We start from the raw sequence: 18933 nt of genomic DNA, 5'->3' as shown, positions 1-18933 counted from the left end.
CACGCCCACCCCACAGCATTGAACTAAGTAACTCCTAGTGTTAAGCCACTCCGTAAACTTAGTCCAACCCATCCCAACCCAAACATGCACACCAACCCACCCCCACCACCCTACACTCATTCTTCCTCCCCTTCCTCTCCCTCCTCCTCCCCCCCCATAACCCAAACCGTCGCCACCAGCGCCGAACTAACCGAGCTCCTCCTCCTGCGCACTCAAATGCGCGAATTCATCAACCCCATCTTAGACCACACCCCCCAACTTTCTCAACAAACCGAGCAAATCGCACTTCTCGAGATGAAGAACCAACAACTTCAAACGCAGATGCAGATGCTTTGGACGGAGTTTGATAGGAGACGTGAGGAAGGGCATGCAACGGTAAGGGAGAGAGCGGTTCGGAGGGAAATGGTAACATTAGAGGAGTTTGTGAGGTTGTTGAAGGTTACTTTGGTGATTGTGGTGACGAGGATGGTTTTTTCGCTGCTTTGGCTTTTGTTGAAGATTGCGGGGGTTGAGGGGATTTGAGGAGAGGCTGGGAATTTGGAGATGCGGTTTACGTATTTAGTGTGCTTTTGATCACTGCCTAGATAGAGTTTCCTAGATGTAATAGAATTTTTTTTAAAATAAAAAAAACGACAAAAAACCATCGAGTGATAACAAATTCCGTATAAACAGCATTTTCGATACAAATACCGTGACTAAAAGTCGGAAATTCTGAAGTTCATAGCTTTACGTGACTTGATTAGACGATCTGATAAACTAAATAGCAACATCAGTAAATGAAATTTGTAAAATTATACAAGAGAGAACCCGAGGAAAGATCTTTGGTAATACACTTCTAATATACATCTCATTCCAATAAACCAATGAAACAGAATTTTCAAACTCACAAAGATAGATGGATGATCCACCTAAATTTCAGCCCACATTAACAGTCAATTTCAACCATATTGTGACCTCGATCGTACATATTCCTCGATCAACGGATATTGCAAAAATTCAATCTCACAGTATCAACAGAACCGTGCTAATATTCTCCCTTCAAATTTCTCCCTTCTCAAAACCCCAAAAATCGAAACCTTCCCTCCCCGTATCGCCTAATCCCACAAAAGTATACTACACCACTATATCTCCAAACAACCAATCATTCAACCTTCCAAAATGCTATAGAAAAAAAACCATCTCAAACTCTAACTTGACTTCATAACATAATTAACGCCGACCAAACAGAGAAATCCAACACCCTAAACAATACTACAACAACCCAACCCCTAATCCACACCTATTCCCGACCTATTCCACAACAGTTGCACAAAAAATTCCAATCCCCCAGTTTCCCGAAAGCGTCATTTCCCATCATACTCAACATCTCGTACAGGAAATGAACAACCCAAATCTGGAGATACAAAACCCACAATTCCCTACCCTCATAATGTTTTCTTCCTCAGTATATCCTCGGATTCACACTTCACTTCTTTTCTACTTACCTACAAAGCTATACATTCTCCACAACACAGCACAGTAATTAAGTAAAAAAGTAAACAGCACAAAAAGTAAACCCCCCCCCCCACACACACAAACACTCACCCCCATCCCCCCTTTCCCACAAAAATGTCCCACCCCAACCCACACCCACCTCCCCCCACCTCCAACCCCCTCCCCAACAAACCTACCACCCCCTCTCCGTCCTCTCCGCCCTCACAACCTGGATCATCGTCGCCGCCCCCCGCATCGACACCCTACACCGGTAATCCCAGCAACAAACCCTCAACACCTCACTCCACCACCACCACCTCGACAATCTCGACGCGCGAATGCAAGTTCTCGAATTTAGGCTCGCGGAACAAGGAAGAGAGATTGCGGGGATGCGGGAAGAGCGGATGAGAGGTGAGACGTGGGTGAGGTGTGTGCGGGAGATGGTGGGGATGGGGCTTTTGGGGATTGGGGTTTGGTGGTTGATGATGTAGAGGAGAGAGGAGATTTCTTTAGAGGGTAGATTTTCGTGGGGTTGAGTTTCGGAGACGATGAGGAGGAGGAAGAGGTTGCATGTGGATGGTGGAGTTAGTACTCTAGTTTGGGAATAACTTGCGATTTTGTATGAAAATTCAAATGATAAAAAATAAGAAATTTCTTTCCACAAACAGATATGAAGATACACATTTGAAAATTGACTGTGACGCCCTGCCCATGTGAATGATGAATGAACATTACCGTGAGATATTCGAGAACAAAGGAAAAGGTTATATAACTATAAGTTAACACATTCAAACAGAGCAACCCGATAAAGAAACTGTAACCCAAATGAACAAAAGAAGAACAACATCATGTAGGAAAAGATTGCAAAATAAAGCTCGCTGATGAAAATTGTATTGTGTGGAACTGCAGTGAGTAGCTAACATATAAAGTAATTTGACTAGAAATCATGTAATCTTATAACAACACTCAAAATTCTCTAGATGAAAGATGAAATTTATCACCAAGCCACAATTACCAGATAAAACATATCCAGAATAGAACAAAAGTGATTAGCAATTGATCTCCAACACAAAAACCCAACTATCTTCCCACCTCCCTAGGAGAACAACCCTCCCCCCCCTCTCAAGGCCATAACCCCCTCTCCCACTCCTGCCCCCTCAACGCATCCCCAAAAACCACACTCAACCCATACCCCCCTTTCCCCGGATTCCCCAACCCGTCCATCCCCACCCCCGCCGCCCCATCTCTAAAACTCTGAAATCCACCTCCTCCATACCCTCCCACCGGTCCCCCTATTGCACCCGCATCTTTCTCGTTTTGATCCTTGACCACTTCTCCCCGATCAAACAAAAAGTCTTCAACTTGTGGGATCCATGTTCCATTTCCCCATACAATATGTCTACGAAGTGCTATGTTCCAAGAATATGATGATTCGAGAGTACCGCCAAAGATGGAAGATTTGAGAAGGACTTCATAGTCGATGAGAGAGCGTTGCGGGGAGGAGAGAGAAGTGTAGATTGCAAGATCTTTGGGATGAAGAGTTAGTAGGTTAGCGGCTGTAGCGACGTAGATATGATATGTAGTGTAACTATGAGCGAGAGAGGTGAAGCGTTTGATATCGGTTTCAGAGGTGCAGGAGAGATAAATTACTCGAAGTTTATTGTGCTTGCATGCTTGAAGATAGTTTTGAGTTTGCTTTTCCACAGTGGTCCAATTGGCTGCTTTAGCGTCTTCGCCTGTTCGAAGATGTGCACCATAGTACATCTCATCTTGTATTCCTTCACTAGCATTGAATCGAAGATTATGTTTCTGAGAAAGTGCGTAAAGGACTGTTGAGGCTAGAGTGCGAATTTCTTGATTGAGTCGAATTAGTCGTCCAAATTGAGAAACAAAGTCAGAATTATCGTATTTTAATGGCCAATGTAGCAATGACTCCTTGATTGTCACACGCATTGGCAGCTTTTCTGAGAACTCAAAGTTTATTTCATTCAGCCAGGTGGTAAAATCATTGGCCCATGTGCCAGGATTGGCCAGGAGAGATTCAAATGGTTCTTCTAATTTTTCTGAGGATAATGAACTCGGATCAAGTGGATGAGGATTTTGAGTGCTGGGAGCTGTATACAAATCATTGATATGTGGAATAAACTTGATTCGAGGGCATGCTCCAGTCAAAGATTCTTGAAAGAAATCAAGGTCGAAAAGGTATGAGAAAGGAACATGCGCAGTATTATCCTTCTCTTTCCTACTTTGTAGCCCGGTATTTAGCGTTGGATCCGGTGTATTTGGGCTATCATTATGAGGTATCCAAAGTTTGAGTTCTGGGATGACAATTGATGTTGCTGCAAAGTTTAGCACACGAAAGACTAAGGATGGGGTCATGTACCTCCAGCTTCAATGGTATATCGAACACAGTTTAGTAACATGTTTCGAATGTTCGCAACTCCTCCATATGGTGCTTTACATTGAAATATCAATCCTTCTCTCCATTCCGTGTTGTCGCAGACGTTAACCAAACTTGAATCATCGAAGGGTCCATCAATATCTGTTCGAAGAGCCTTTTGGACGAAGATTCCTTTCTTCCCAGACACAGCGACTCGAAGTGTCTCATGATAATCGTGATCCGAAAAAAGATAGAACCCAAGACTGATAGTAACAACGAATATTAAACCCAGCTTGAAAATTTGAGATGATTGTTGTGACAAGACCATCTTTGATCATTCGTGAGACTTTCAAAGATCAAAATAGTAATGGAAGTACAGAATGAAATGGACAGAGTAATCGTTGATGCATTGCAATGATATTACCCCTTACGCCATGATAAGACTGAAAAGGCATTTGATGTCTCAAATCGAGTGGAGGGTAGCCATACATGTGGCGCATATATGTGAAGCTGGTTCATCGAGATTATATGGCTGGCAATGATTGTTATCATGCAGTGATTTTCATAAAACGCAACTTAGATCAGAAGAAAAGATATAGTATTGAGGTAAAGAGTAAAGTGATGTAGATATAGATTACGTGTATAATGAATCGAGAAATTCTTTTCGTGATATGCATGCTTGAAAGCTTGACCAGATGCATTGAAGTATCAAGTATCGCCAAGCAACAGCATTTTGACGATGCCATCTTCTCCTCTTCACTCCACCTTATACCAGACACTCTTTGGCCCCAAATTCTGACAGGGATATGGCCAGAACCTGGGGATCTGGCGTTGTGACATTCCTTCCATCGTAAATCTCTATCTCATCCCGTGTTCTTATTCTTCTTCGAGATGCTTGTTGATCCCTTCATGCATGAACCATGAAAATGAGCACACACCGTACAATCAAGGACTTGCCGAGTCGGATAGATTTATTCTAGAATGTGATATCGCAATGTCGGTGTAGCTAGCTAGGTTCAGCGTTTTAGATATTATTGTTGTCATAATAATCTGAGGGTTGGAAAGGGAAAATGGATGGGATGAAGAGTTAGACACAGCCAGAGAGAGAGAGCTGGCTGGACTTTTCTACCCAAAAAGGAAGTTGGGCCGTAATGTAATTTCTAAAAGTAGAAGGAAAAGAAGATAGCTGATGTATGCATGAAATACCTACAAAGTAGGTAGCATTTATGTATATCTGATGTAGTACTATATACTTTGTAGTACAGCATAAGAACTCTGGAGCCAAGAATGATTTGCTTATCCAATGAAATTGTTTGGAAAATTCCCAAGATTCGAGGAAACGCGAAATTGACGCGTGGGAGTATTTGATGAGAATTAAGCGACGCGTCTTTTCGTACTATAAAGAAGTGGAATGAGAGAGGGGAAGTGAAAAAGAGAAAGGAAAGAAAGGAAAGAAAGGAAAGAAAGGAAAGAAGTAAAATGAAATTGAATACAAGTAAAAGAAGAGCAATTTAATAGATTCATTGCCTCTAATACCTGAACTCGATCTGGAAATAATATTATCCGAATCTTTCAACATCTCTTGTCGAATACTCTGATTTCCTTTCCTTTCCTTTCCTTTCCTTTCCTTTCCTTTCAATCCATCTCATCTATACATTTTCATCTAATCAAGTTGTCTTCAAAGTTCACATGTAAAGGATTCTCCCCTTTTACCGCTTTTCCGACATTTGACATTTGACACTTGATATTTGACACTTGACCCCTCCATCTTCTTTTTGATCTTGTCCCATGATGGGATTTGCGATCCCTCTTTTGGTGGAGTTACTACTACTATCTTAGGTACAGTACGAAGTAGTACCATTCACAAATCATGATATCGGTACGAGCCAAGTCGATAAAGTATTACTATGTACGAGGGACCTGGTAGACAATTCGGATCGGAAGATAAACCTTGAAATGAAGCTTTACTACCTAGATAGTAATAAGCAGTTGAGGAAATGGTACAACACACCAGAAAACAAAACATCATTCAGTATTCATCAGATTCATCAGATTCATCATATTCATCAGATTTATCACATCCATCACATCATATCAACATCAACCGTCTCGGAGCATTGGCCAGCATTGTCCCACTACTTTCCACTACCTTTTCAAGACCTGCAGGTCCAAGAACTCCACACGAGCTTTCACATTTCTTACTGCATACCATACATCCCATCCAAATTACATAGCGCAGGTAGCATAACATGGTGCAACATGGTGTTCTTCCTGCGACTCGCTGCATCTCATGCAATGTAACTGCGTGTCCTGTACCTGCTGCAAGTCCTAACTGTCAAAATACCCACTCTTGGTGGAGAGGAACAACAGATGATACTGCACCACACCACGAATCCTGGTCAATGCAAACGAATGTGCTGTGCAGATGGATGTGCACAGTGCAACTATCCCCTTCTAGTGACTCTCATCATTCTAGCTATCTCACTACTGCAGCATTGTGGACATTAGTTGCCAACTTTGCAAGCCTGATATATGTTGGATACTTGAATACTACGATCGATGTACGTAGTAAGTAGTTTTCCCAAGAATACGAAAACAAGGGACTTTGCGTAAGAGGCAAGAGGACATCAAACATATCGTTATTTTGATATCTCGTCGGTTCATTTGGATGTTGATTCAACGTTCCAAATACGAGAGATGTAGGTAATAATTATAAACCGATCAAATATCTACCATGTACCCACCTACGGACGGACGAGTATATTACCGGTATATCTGGGACTACCGCTCTACCGCTCTACCGCTTTTCACCTCAACCTTCTCTGATCCGATGGTAACTAACAATATTTGAGTTTATGTTATTTATAAAGTACCCGAAAGTGCATTCATTGATTGATTGATTGATTGATTGATTGATTGATTTGTTTTGATCGTCACATTTGGACCAATCAAAATTACAGATGGGACAAGATTAATGGAGAACCAATCATCTCAACCCATTCGATGAAATCTTGACGCGCCAAACCTCATTTTGTTTGATCCACTATATCCCAATCTGGACGCCTGACCCACTTTCTCTCTCTTCGCTTCACTTTCAATTCCACTTCGAACTTATTACACACCCACCATTCATCCATCCACCACCCATCCATCATCCATCCATCACCCACCTTTACCTCCTTCCCGCCGCACTTGCCTTGCCTTGCATATCTAATATTTCCTTACTATCCTATTCTATTCTATCCATCTTCACGACACTCCTCTTTCTCTGAATAGCTTCCCCATTCCTCTACCCTTCTCCCTCACGCCTATCGCCACCTCAGTTCCAGTTCCAGTTGAACCGGTCAACAAGACTCAAGGAACAATCAACCTCCTTTCTTCCATTTCGTCCTCATCAAAATACTCCCTCGTCTCGGTCTCGGTCTCGATCATCGGCTTCGCTCAATTGTCTCCCTTGCGCCTGGAGTACTGTGATCACAATTTCCTATCCGGCAGACGTGCGCCATTTCACAAATACTACATACACACAACAACAACAACAACAACACCACACTTGTCCTCCCTCACGATCTGCGAAATTCACTACACCACACATTCTTTTATTCCACTACTTCGCCTCTCGCTCGGATTCCTTTCCCTCGTTCTGCTGGTAGAGCAATCGATTATCTGGTAATAATAATTTCACTGCGGAGTTTCAATCGTGCGACGGCGATAAAATAATCATAATCTTTGAAGGGGTGAATACACGAGAAAGTCAATCGCGACGATACGCGCGCAAAAGTCAACAGTCAACTATTAAAGCACGGTCGCAATCAATCAATCTCCACAAAGATTTAATCTCACGATACGCCGGGACCCTTTCCCAATTGTCAATCAACTGGCTGAAAGAATCGCTTTACCCACGAGTACCGAGTCATAGCTGGGGATTCAGTTTCTGATTCGTTCAAATCTTTCAATTCAATCACACCCTAACCATTGATTCGATTCTTCAAGATCGTCAACATCAAATTGTTTATGCAGGGCCTTCTTTGCACCAGTCTGTATCCAGAAGGTATTTTCCGAAACATCTATTGATAGAATCAGTCGACGTTGAGAGGTGAAATCAAGCTTCACATTGGCTTGGATATATTCACTTCGCTCGTCCCGAATAATCGAACGATTTTCATTTCCTTTGGATCACCCACCAAAACGTTCTTTTCTGGTTTCTTTCGCAAATCACTCTCCTTCGCGATCTACTCGATTTTTCCAGCCTTCTCATCGCACTTCATATCCTCTGTAATTCGAAAAAATCGCATTGCAAAGAGTGAGATTTGCTTTGGGCGTTCTGTACAAGATCGAATTCCCACAATTTCCATTCTCCAATTCTACAATTTCCAGTCAAATCCGAAAACGTTTCAACCAAATCCATCAACACGATGTCACAACACCATGAAAATGGGGCAAATACCCTTCCTCGGGGGTTCCGCTTTCATCATCTTGAAGGAGATCAGCCAACGACACCCGAACCCTTCAACCTTGTTGGATCGGAGGGTCCACCTTCTCCACCCCGTCCAAATCGTTTAAAGGTCAGGCGACGAAATGTGTCGAACTTGCAAGCACCAACTGAACATTTTCTCGCTTCTGTTGCGGCTGCAGATATCCCTATCCCTACAATCGAGGAGCCACAAATAGCTCCCCACGTATCGTCAGATTGCGATATGCCAGACCGAGACCCACTTTCCATCAGTACATCTTTCTTGGCCCCGCACACATACAATACAAGATTCTCATCGCCTCCGAAAACTCCAATACCTTCTTTAGCCATGGAAGAAACAAATCTTCCCCGTCTCGATTGGAGAATGGGACTCTCGTCGCCAAGTGAGCTTGATATTGAACGACCAACATCTGCCGCATCTTTACGCTCCGAAGATTCATTCAACAGTGAAGGTCATCTCTCAAGGTACTCTGAAGATGGGAGTTGTACTAGTCCTGAGTCTGATTGCGCCGACCCATTCTCATTTCCATCATATTCAAAAGCCAAGGGCAAGAAGCTACACAATGAAGCCACCAAACCCAACCACACCGTTCTCAACGCCAACCTTCGTCACAAAACTCGAAGAGATGCACCGTGGACTTTCGCAATGAGTGCTCATTTATGGTCGGTCTATCTCCTGTATCTTCAAGATCCAGTCGTGACACCTTTTAGAATTGGAGCTTGCGCTGTGCCTCCGGAAGGTGTATGCCATCGTGTTGCTCGACAAGCAAAAAAGAGTTGGAAGGGACCCAAAGGAATTCACAGTGCCAAAGCTTCCAATCATACATCACGTGCGGTATCCTCTGAACACGGCCAGCTTGCAACCCCCATGGAAGATCGACAACGAACATACACACAGTGGCCCCACACAAGCTCAGCTACTCGAGCACATCTTCGCGAACTTTGCAAGACAAAAGATACCAGCGCAGTTCAACGACATATGCACCTTCAATCTAGAAACTCTACACCTTTCACACAACATAATCCTCGTTCACGATACAGAACCCCTGAGCCGCAAGCCTCTGCTCCAAAGTCTTTCAATACTAAAGATATCTCAATCTCGCTAACGACAAGTACATCCGAAACCATGCAACCAAATGGACCTTTAGCTCAACTCGCGACGTCCCAAGAATTTTCCATTGCTAGACCACGCAGATCTTTGTGTCAACCTAGGGGCTGGGTTAGATCTCGCACCACAAATTTGAGTTTGGATGACTCGAGAACTCGAAGTCTCGGGTCTCCATTCATGGCTCGGACGTATGGACCCAATTCGACTATGGATGGGGCATTTGATGAACCTCGCCCTTCAACTTTTCGCGTTCATTCTGATACGATATCAGGTCCAGGACCTGCACCTCGTCTTAGGTCACCTCTTCACTTTGATCCTCCTCGTCCCTCAAACAACCAAGAACACAAAAGGCGGGTTCAAAATCATTTTGAAAATCTAAATTCAGGTGGTGCTATTTTGAAGCCAAATGGCATGAATGAGCAGATATATGGAATGCCTCTCTCAGGAAACCAACAACGACGAGTACGAACTAGAGCATTTACCATCGGTGATGATATCTTCAGAACTCGCATGCCAGGATTATTTCAACCTCTTCCAATAGGACCAGAAAAGACGGGTCTTGTTCCCGATATTAGCCCGTCGCCAAGATCCCAGCCAAGGTTACTTCCATCGGCCACATTCGAAGCTCCACGTTTAAGATCGCCTTTTATGGAGAAACCAAGCAATACTTTTCCTAGAAGGACCACCCATCATCAAAAGACACCTGTTCGACACTCTGGAATAGTGACCATGCATAAACCACGTCACTCGATGGATTCTTCTGATTTTGATGAAAGACCTTCACTACAATCAAGACTTACTCGACTTGATACTAGGCTTGCTGAAATTAGAGAAAAGGAAAATGGCAGTCGAAATTAAGATCGTCCATGTATTGCTGTACAATAGACGATCGATCATTGTTTCATCGCCGTCTGGGATACATTTATTTCATTGTCTTGCATATTTGCGCTTCTATGCCCACGATATCCATGAATTATGCGCTATTGCATATGGCGCAATGTGGAGTTTCTTCAATTCAAAATTTTGAGGTTTCACTCATCTAGCCACGCCTTGATTAAGGCAATTATACTCTTCGTTGAGGCTATATAGCTTCTTGTTTTAATCAACATTATTTCCTTGTATTATAACTTGCTCTAATTGCCGGGATTGAAATGAACGGTACGTTGGGAAATGATTGTAATGATTTTACGAAATATGGTCGGAGGGGGAAATATGATATTTTATTTGCTCTCTATGACATTGAGCAAATGGGGGTTTGCTTTTTTATTTTACAATCCTACTTATGGTGGATGTATGGTACTTGCTGGATATGGATATGATATTCGGGAATCGATGCTGTGCATATGAAGAAAGGGAAATGGTATGGTTTTAGGGAGGTTATGTAGATACGGAATGGCAACGGATGGATCGAATGGGAAAATAACTCAATATCATACAATTCCTTCTTTATATTGGTCGTTTGGGTTGGTGTGATGTGAGACTTGACTGTGATTTTGATAGGAGGTAAAGTTGGTTATAGTCTTGGGGGGGGGGGGATGTTTATATTTGGAGTGGCTTACAGATGAGTGATTTGGAGCTGGGCTGTTGGATAGGGGGGCCAGAGGGGGGGTTGATAGTCAGTCTTACTGATGTTTGTGCCATGGCTTCTGTCGCAGTTGATAGTCTGGCGGACGAGAGATCCGAAGTTGGATTATGCAGCGTTTTGCGCATCTATAGAAATTCTCTCGCCTAGGTATCCTGTTCATTTTCGGCTCATCTCGTTTGGGACTGGTAGTTGGACTCTGAATCGATTGGGTAGTTTGGTACTTTGAAGTTGTCTGGATGTGAGGGGTGGGAGTGGGAAGTGGGGAGGGGGAAGTGGGGAGGGGGAAGTGGGGATTGGAAGTTTTGTATTATCGGAATGCAGATTTGAATAATGAATAATTTCGAGTCTGTGTCGGTTTAGTGCTTTATTCACGCTTATTGGATGCAGCTGGAGTATTGCATATTGTTTGTTGTGTCAAGTGATGCATGTATACTATTATTGATACGTTGGTAGATTGCCTAGTTTCTTGCTTTGAAGAATGAATGCTGATTGATGTAATGTAATGGTTTACTCGAGGGTTCTGGAAATCATGTTTGTTTTTTCTTTATGTTCCTTGGATTTCTATATTTCTGTATAGAATTTATCTCAAACTTATAGATTATAATCTACAATACCTATATTTCGAAGAGAAATTCGAGGAATCCAACAGCGAAGTTGTATTTTGATGGAGGATCGACGTGTCTATTGTGGAAATCAGAGGTTTGAGGACAGAAGCTATCTTCTTTTTATAGATTCCAGTGATGTTGAATTAGAATCCATTCTCTCGTTACCAAATCTCCCAAGTATAAAAGGAAAACATCTTCCGATTTGAGCGCACGAGGCTTTGGGAGGGCATAAAAGTAATTCGCCGCACGATCAAGTTGTTCTTACATGATTCAACTCGCGCTGATCATCTTTTGGTTCATGATGATCTGTCGAATTCTTCTGCGCAAATCTACATTCACTTCCCTTCTCTTTTCTTAACTCTCTATATGTTTCTGCATAGATACACAGAGGAATCCGAAGCAAGAGATGGCAGCGATGATTAGCCAGGTGACTCGTAGAGCTTTGACGTAGATCTCTGTGACTTTGTGATTGAGTGACGACAGACAACATGTCGTAAGCTATGTAAATCATCATAAAATATATAATCTCATCATTCGATGGAGATTGAAAGATTCCCCTTCCAAACCGATCCGATTCTCATTCTAAAATCCCAATCCCATCTCACATTCTCCGACGAGGAAAGTAAGGGAGGAATAGCATCCCTCCTGCTTGTGAAATGCTTGCTTCATATCTGCTTATCTCATGTCTCTTCTCCATCTACATTTCTATCTCTCAAACCATCTCTCCCCTTTCCCATTTCCCATTCCGTTCCTAACTTCGCCCAAAATGATTCCCGTCATCCAGGCCTGATACACATTAGAATATCAATCATCACCCCGCCCAATCTGCCTCTTCGATAGCAAGATATGGGTAGACTCACAATGATCCATCCCAACCCCTTCTGCCAGACGACCGAGTTGTTTTCATCGCGCAAGAAATAATGGGGTATACAAGACCTTGTCGTTTCTGTGCTGGGGAAACTTCGTGTCATGTGAGGAACTTGCGCGCACTCGATTTGCTGAGCTACGCAGAGATATGTAAGATTATATTGTGTAGTAAGAACCAAAAAGTTTACATCGCAATGATGGCTAGTATTAGAGACGGGATACTGGCGGATTTATAGGAGACTTATGGAAGCGTAATATCTTACACTGTAAAATCTTTTGGCCGAGTAAAGGTAAATGCGTCAAAAATGGAGATGTTCGTTGAAAGATGTTTCGTTGCACGGATGAAGTGCTCTAAATGCCAGCAATTCGTTTCTCTTCTATTGGCTATCAATTGATTCTACTTTCAAGTCCCAATGGTAGTGGAGTCTTGAAGGTGATCTGACGCGCACCTAATCCTTCCAAAGATTCGAACACCCAAATCTTCCGGCAAAGGGTCCCCATCGTATTAGCCAACTCATGACTCCCAAACATTTATCCCCACAACCCTTTCCCACTTCCGATGCTCGCTCTCAATTTCTCCAAACTCGCCGTCGTCAATCTTAACCAATCTACTTCCTTCCCCGCCCCTACTTCCCTTCCCCTTGTATAGAATCCCAACGTGCCGATTTGCACCCGCCACGACTCGCGACAGTTGACAAAGCTATATTTCCCCTTCATTCCTTTCCCATCTTTCAACGTGATGTCTACTTTTGCGCTTGGGAGTTGTGTGGTGCGCACTCGGAAGAGAAAGGATCGGTGGCCGAGTTTTTTAGTTTCGTGGAGAGTGCGGGAGCCGAGGGAGGTCATCTGAGCGGGTGTTAGTATGTAAACCTTTCAGGAAGAAGGACAAGAATTCTGCTGTCCAACACCAAAATCACAACGCAAACTCAAACTCAAACTCACAATTGCAATCTCCACCACCGAAAACCCATTCGCCGGGTTCGGCATACTCACAATGACAGCAGGGTGATCAAATGCATTAACATGCAACTTCGGATCCACGTACGCATTATGCACAATATCTTCTTTCGACGGGAGCCACACGATGGTGCCCGGTGTGATTTCTTTAATATGCTGCGATTGGATGTAATATTCGGGAGGCTGGGTAGCAGTAGTGGTTTTCCGAGTTGAGATGTTGAATGCACCTGCAGGACCAAGTGGTTTTGAGAGGGAGAGAGAAAGCGAGCGGGTTATGGGAGAGTGGAGACCGGGAGATTGCTCGCTTGTTGATAAGGAAGAGAGAGTGAGGTTGTGTTTTTGTTTGTGTTTATGCGGTGCTGCGATGATTTTTAGGGGAGGCGGAGAGGGTTTTTCGATAGGAGGGGGAGGAGGAGGTGAGGAAGATGTTAGATCTATAATGATTGGGTTTTTCGCGACTTTACTTTTGGTATTTGTAGGTACTGGAAGTTTGGCTCCGCGAAGTATGTCACCCTGCCGCGATAAATTTGCTCGAAGTTTACTCTTCTCTTTGACCGTTTTTGGTTTAGCTTTTGGTTTTGCTTTGCCTTTCCCCTTGACCACCGGTTTGAATTTCGACATCCCGACGCTGGAAAAAATGCAGCGGGCGCACTGAAATTGAGTTTTCTCAACGCGAAGAAAAAGCGTTCCCAAATCTATCAAGACTTCTTCAGACGCGGTCCACGATGCCAATCCCTCAAACCGAAATATCAAACTAGAATACGGTGCCCTTGAACAAGACAATGCAAAGACTATCGTCGAAAGAACTTCTTTCCTCAAATCAGATGAAAAACTTCAATATAGATTGAATCCTCAAAAAAGCACGAAGAATCTACACCACGCACAAGTTCAACTAGCAAACAAAGGGAAAGCGAAAAATAGAAATCTCTCCTCCAAGAACTTTTCCGGTATTCTTTGCTCAGATACTTATCAAACATGAGCATTATTTGGTCTAGCAAAGCAGATGTGCATTTAGAGAATCAATTGAAATGAATTCAACAGATCGAGCGTATATGTTAGTATTGATACGGGTATATTCAATTGGGTACCAGTGCAGACGGTATCGAGTACATGAAAGTGTGATGTTGATTAGTCATCATATTTTTATGCAGAAATATTCACAAATGTTATTCATATCACAGGACAACAATCACAGAATGCATAAAATTACCATCTCCAATTTTCAGGAGAAATCCTCACATCGGTCTGAGTAGTAGAACATCAAGATCATATCTGCAAATTACTTCTTATTAACCTATTATACTAGCTCGCTATCAATCCGGTTTCCTTATATACCCTAATAATGCAACATGAATACCGTATCTATCTTTATCCAACCTACCATCTAAGCCATGCAATTCATACAATTCTCCAACCCCAGTACTATCCTGAAATTGGTATATACACACATCCCCCTTCCTCTTATCTTCCATATCATACAATTACATATGTATAATAAGATCTTCCCCAGATCCCTCATTCACCATGATCCATTCTCAAACAATTTTGTAAGCTATCTTCGCGATATAGAAGCAAGCTAATCCGAAAAATAGTAGACCAGCTGTGATGCACCAAAACCAGGTCAAATCTCCTTCATAATCCTGACCAGGTACCCATACGTTCATACCCCAAAGACCAGTAATGATATTCATGGGTAAAACAATGGTTCCAAGGACTGTAAGTTTGCCGAGAACATCCGCAGTTTGTTCTTGACGCTCATTCATGCGAATATTGATTTGAGCAAGGTAATTACCATGAGAGCGAGCTAGGATTCTATCAATGTGTTAGTACTGGTTCCAACCATGCTTCCAGCTTAGGATTAACATACTTCTCATAATGAGATAAATTTCCAGTCATAGTAACAATATGATCCTGAATATCTCCCAAATATAATCCAATCTCACTTCGTGGAGCAATCTCCCATTGCTCATTGCATCTTTTGGCGAATCCCTTGATAACATCTGCTTTGTTGCCCAGCAGTCTGTAAAGACCCATAACTTTCTTTCGACAATCACCAACTCTTCGAAGCATGTCTCCTCCACTTTCTCCCGAAGTACCATCACCAGCTTCAGATTTCTTCTCATTATCTCTAGTAGACTTTTCGTTTTCCGCTGGAGAGTGAAGTTTCAAAATAGCGTCATCAATATCGTCAACTTCATCTTCGATAGTTTGGATCAAAGGAGCGAAAACATCAGTAATATCATCGATGATAGCATATGAAATCCAATCAGCTGTGAGTCTCAAGTAGTCTTTTAGTTGTCGAATTCGTCGTCGAACATTAGCTGGATGAGGTGTTTGAGAAAAGTGAAAACTGATAACACCCTCCCGGAAGACTACCACATACATATTGAGAGGCTCTAAGAAATTCTCGCTATTCATATCCTGCTCGAAGGATCGATAATTCACAAAGTAATAATGTCGAAACAATTCGACCTTTTCTCGAGCTTCCTGCATTAAGATATCCTCAGCTGTCAAAGGATGTATGCCAAAGGTCTTGGAAATGATCTTCATCTCCGCATCCGTTGGAGAAAGAACATCAAGCCACCAGGTAGGACGATCACCATATCTTTTAGGCTTTTCTTCAAGCGGCGGAGTAGATTTTGGTGGTGATGATTTATTTGGGGATGCGTCATGGGAGGTTTGCCTAGAATGCGATTCTGAAGGGCGCCCTGCACGAGGAGATTCGTTGCGTTTTGATTCTTGATTTGCCATATCAATTATGGATGATTGACGAGTTGCTGATTTCGAATCTTCGTTTTGGGGTCCCAGGGCATGATTAATGTATGCATTTTCTCGACGAATATCCGTATCATCAGCCTCATCTTCGGTTTCAGAGTCAGAACTATCATCGATTATAGGACGATCAGGAATGAACAGCTCTCTAAAACTTCCGCCAGGTTGAACAAGTTCTGAAATTGTTTGACTGTGAATGGTGCTTGGAAATTCTTCATTGAAGTAAGTAAATCGATATGGTGCATCATCCTCTGCTCGATGCCAACCTTTGTGAATGGGTCGAAGCCGTCCATTAATCAATTGAGGTTCTGTAATTTTCTTAGCCCGTCTCTCTTCACTTCTACCCTCCTTCTCAAATCGGCTCCAATCGTCGAGGACAGATAGATTTGGAAATTTCCTTTTATGGCGTCGTGATCTGTACGCTCCATCTTCTGGTTGAGGGGCATCTTCTTCTGCCATCTCAGACATATCAACTGGAAAGCAAACATCCTCTTCGGCTTGCAGTGCGATAGTGTGTCTACGTTCTCCGTAAGAAGACCCTTTTCGGGGGGTGCCTGGAATTGAATCATCCTCACACGCATCCTCTTGGAGAGACCTAAAAGATCTCATAGATCCTGCCTGAATCGAATCTTGCTCTGGTGAATGATCGCGAACCATTACATCTCCAAAGCTCATGTTCGGATTTGTGGCTCCAAGCACTGGAGACCCTGGAACCGAGGGTGGATAGTTGACATTATATTCATCATTCTGCCTAGCCAAAGCAGATGTAGTCTTTTCGAAGATGGTCTTCTTTTTGCTATGAGTCGATGACCTGCTAGAGCTTCGACGACTACGTTTTCCTTGTTGAAGAAAAGTATTAGAGCTTTTCGATTTCGAAGCGCTGGAAATAAGTGGAGTCCTCTCATCGGATTCTTCCATTAGAGCTTCATCATCAGAATTACTCTTCGATTTACCGGTGACAGGTCTTCGAGAAACGGTTTCTGATGATTTAAATGGATTGTTATACGAAGGTCGACTGAAAGAAGGACTATCATACATCTGACCGAAAGCGTTTTGACCCATTGTCGAAGGTCTTCGAGGTCGCATGCTTTGATGCTCTCTGTCGCGAGACTGGATTAGGGTATGCCATGTATTATATGCCATTAAAAGACTCACCTGTGATCCAAAAGTTCTCCGCTCTCAATACTAGTATTGCTCAAGTTTCGCCCTCTATAGAAGCTTGACCTTGTTACACTTTGCGGAGCATTTCGTTGTGCCATGGGCGTTTCAACCAGACCATTCCCATCCTCAGTTGATGCGGCGAACGATTGTCTTCTTGGTCTCTTTTTCTTCCCGCCCCGATGATTGTTTCTCTTCTTCTTGGAATTGTTCTTCTCTTTCCCGGTATTGGGCGTTGATGTCGCATTGGAATCATTGGAATGATCTTGTGGTGGCTGTATAGCAGTAGGTTCCGGTCTTTGAGGTGGTGTGCCACGAGTATTTGAGCTTGTAGGCTCTGTCGCACGAGGTGGATGTGGTGCAGACATTGTGAAGGGAAAACGTGTAATTCAGTCGAGGGACACCAAATGTTTCTTCGACCGGCTGATACTCGAATGTGGTAAGTAAGGTAGGTATGTTAAGAGTTTGCGAACGGGACCAATTGAATGATGATCCAATCAAGGTAATTTCCTTAACCTGCAAGGAGATAGATAATAGCGATTGAATCGTTTATCGCAATACGATACATTTGTGAGAGGGAAAACAAGGCGAAGTGCAGAATCTGATCTTTTTCTTTTTTTTACCAGAAAAGAATTTGGAAATGAGAAATGAGAAATGAAATGTTATGATGTTGTGAGTGTTCGTGGAAGGAAAAAGTTGGTTTTTTTGATTTTGGGTCGAGCAAAAGCGCTATCTAAGCAGCTAAAAACCCTAGTAGGCTAGTTCTACGGCCAGTTATCATTTATGACGCCTTGGAACTTGGGATTTTCCGAACCAAGGAATTATCGGGCAGTCTCAGTTGGAAGCTTGACCTTATTACTCGGTCCTTGGCTTTAGTCTGGACGATACAAAGACAGAAAGGTAGGAAAAGAAATATATTCACGACAATGTCAACAGAGGTGCGAGTCTCAAGAGACGTCTAATCAATAAGCGGTATACATCGACAGTGAGAGTGTTGAGAATTCAATTGATACCTCCCCCTTACAACTCATCAGATCACTAGCTACTATCTGAGTACTTACTCCCTTTGCGGGGTCGAGAACCGTTTCCATGCATGCACATTGTATCTAGGCACAAATCATCATCAGCCATTTTGGTAGATGGTATTTATACTTCGTACATTCGTAGTTCGTAAGGAACCAGGTACATACACCTGGGCAATGTACGATCTAGCTCGTATTTGGTAGAGTGATCATTACTATTCTCTAATAAGTAACTGATGATTGGTTGAGAAAATATCATTGCATGTACCTACCTACCTAGTTCAATATCGATGTCGTGTGCTCAGTTGCTTGTTTGGATCAAGATTCTTGAAGCTTTTACTCTGTACATATATCTACCTAGTAGTATTTATCCTATATATAAAAAAGCAAGTTTTACATAACTTATAATATCGATGAGATCCCCGCAAGAATTTGTCTAATAATCTAATAATCCCTTTCCTCCAACTCTGACGATCAAAACGCTGTCTGACATTATTATTATTATTAACACACTCCGAAACTTCACGAAATA

The 18933-nt window shown here is 42.7% G+C and overlaps 5 protein-coding genes across 5 annotated transcripts; 2 read left to right on the top strand and 3 right to left on the bottom strand.

Moving 5' to 3' along the window:
- Positions 1-84: 84 nt before the first annotated feature.
- Positions 85-522, top strand: EAF01_008514 (uncharacterized protein; the record flags this gene model as incomplete). Its single annotated transcript, XM_038916770.1, has 1 exon — positions 85-522. One exon carries the CDS (start codon positions 85-87, stop codon positions 520-522), a length of 438 nt encoding a protein of 145 aa, XP_038768132.1.
- A 2073-nt stretch (positions 523-2595) lies between these two features.
- EAF01_008513 (uncharacterized protein) lies at positions 2596-4181 on the bottom strand (the record flags this gene model as incomplete). Its single annotated transcript, XM_038916769.1, has 2 exons — positions 2596-3812; positions 3857-4181. The coding sequence occupies 2 exons, from the start codon at positions 4179-4181 to the stop codon at positions 2596-2598; spliced, it is 1542 nt and encodes a 513-aa protein (XP_038768131.1).
- A 4087-nt stretch (positions 4182-8268) lies between these two features.
- On the top strand, positions 8269-10293 carry EAF01_008512 (uncharacterized protein; the record flags this gene model as incomplete). The annotated part of the gene is made up of 1 exon (XM_038916768.1): positions 8269-10293. One exon carries the CDS (start codon positions 8269-8271, stop codon positions 10291-10293), a length of 2025 nt encoding a protein of 674 aa, XP_038768130.1.
- A 2730-nt stretch (positions 10294-13023) lies between these two features.
- On the bottom strand, positions 13024-14070 carry EAF01_008511 (uncharacterized protein; the record flags this gene model as incomplete). Its single annotated transcript, XM_038916767.1, has 2 exons — positions 13024-13338; positions 13435-14070. The coding sequence occupies 2 exons, from the start codon at positions 14068-14070 to the stop codon at positions 13024-13026; spliced, it is 951 nt and encodes a 316-aa protein (XP_038768129.1).
- Positions 14071-14984: 914 nt separating this feature from the next.
- On the bottom strand, positions 14985-17747 carry EAF01_008510 (uncharacterized protein; the record flags this gene model as incomplete). Its single annotated transcript, XM_038916766.1, has 3 exons — positions 14985-15261; positions 15317-17320; positions 17377-17747. 3 exons carry the CDS (start codon positions 17745-17747, stop codon positions 14985-14987), a joined length of 2652 nt encoding a protein of 883 aa, XP_038768128.1.
- Between the last annotated feature and the right edge of the window lie 1186 nt (positions 17748-18933).

Source organism: Botrytis porri, assembly GCF_014898465.1.
Source record: "Botrytis porri strain MUCL 3234 chromosome Unknown BPOR_011, whole genome shotgun sequence".
Lineage (NCBI taxonomy): Eukaryota > Fungi > Ascomycota > Leotiomycetes > Helotiales > Sclerotiniaceae > Botrytis > Botrytis porri.
This window is presented reverse-complemented; position numbering and strand designations above follow the sequence as displayed.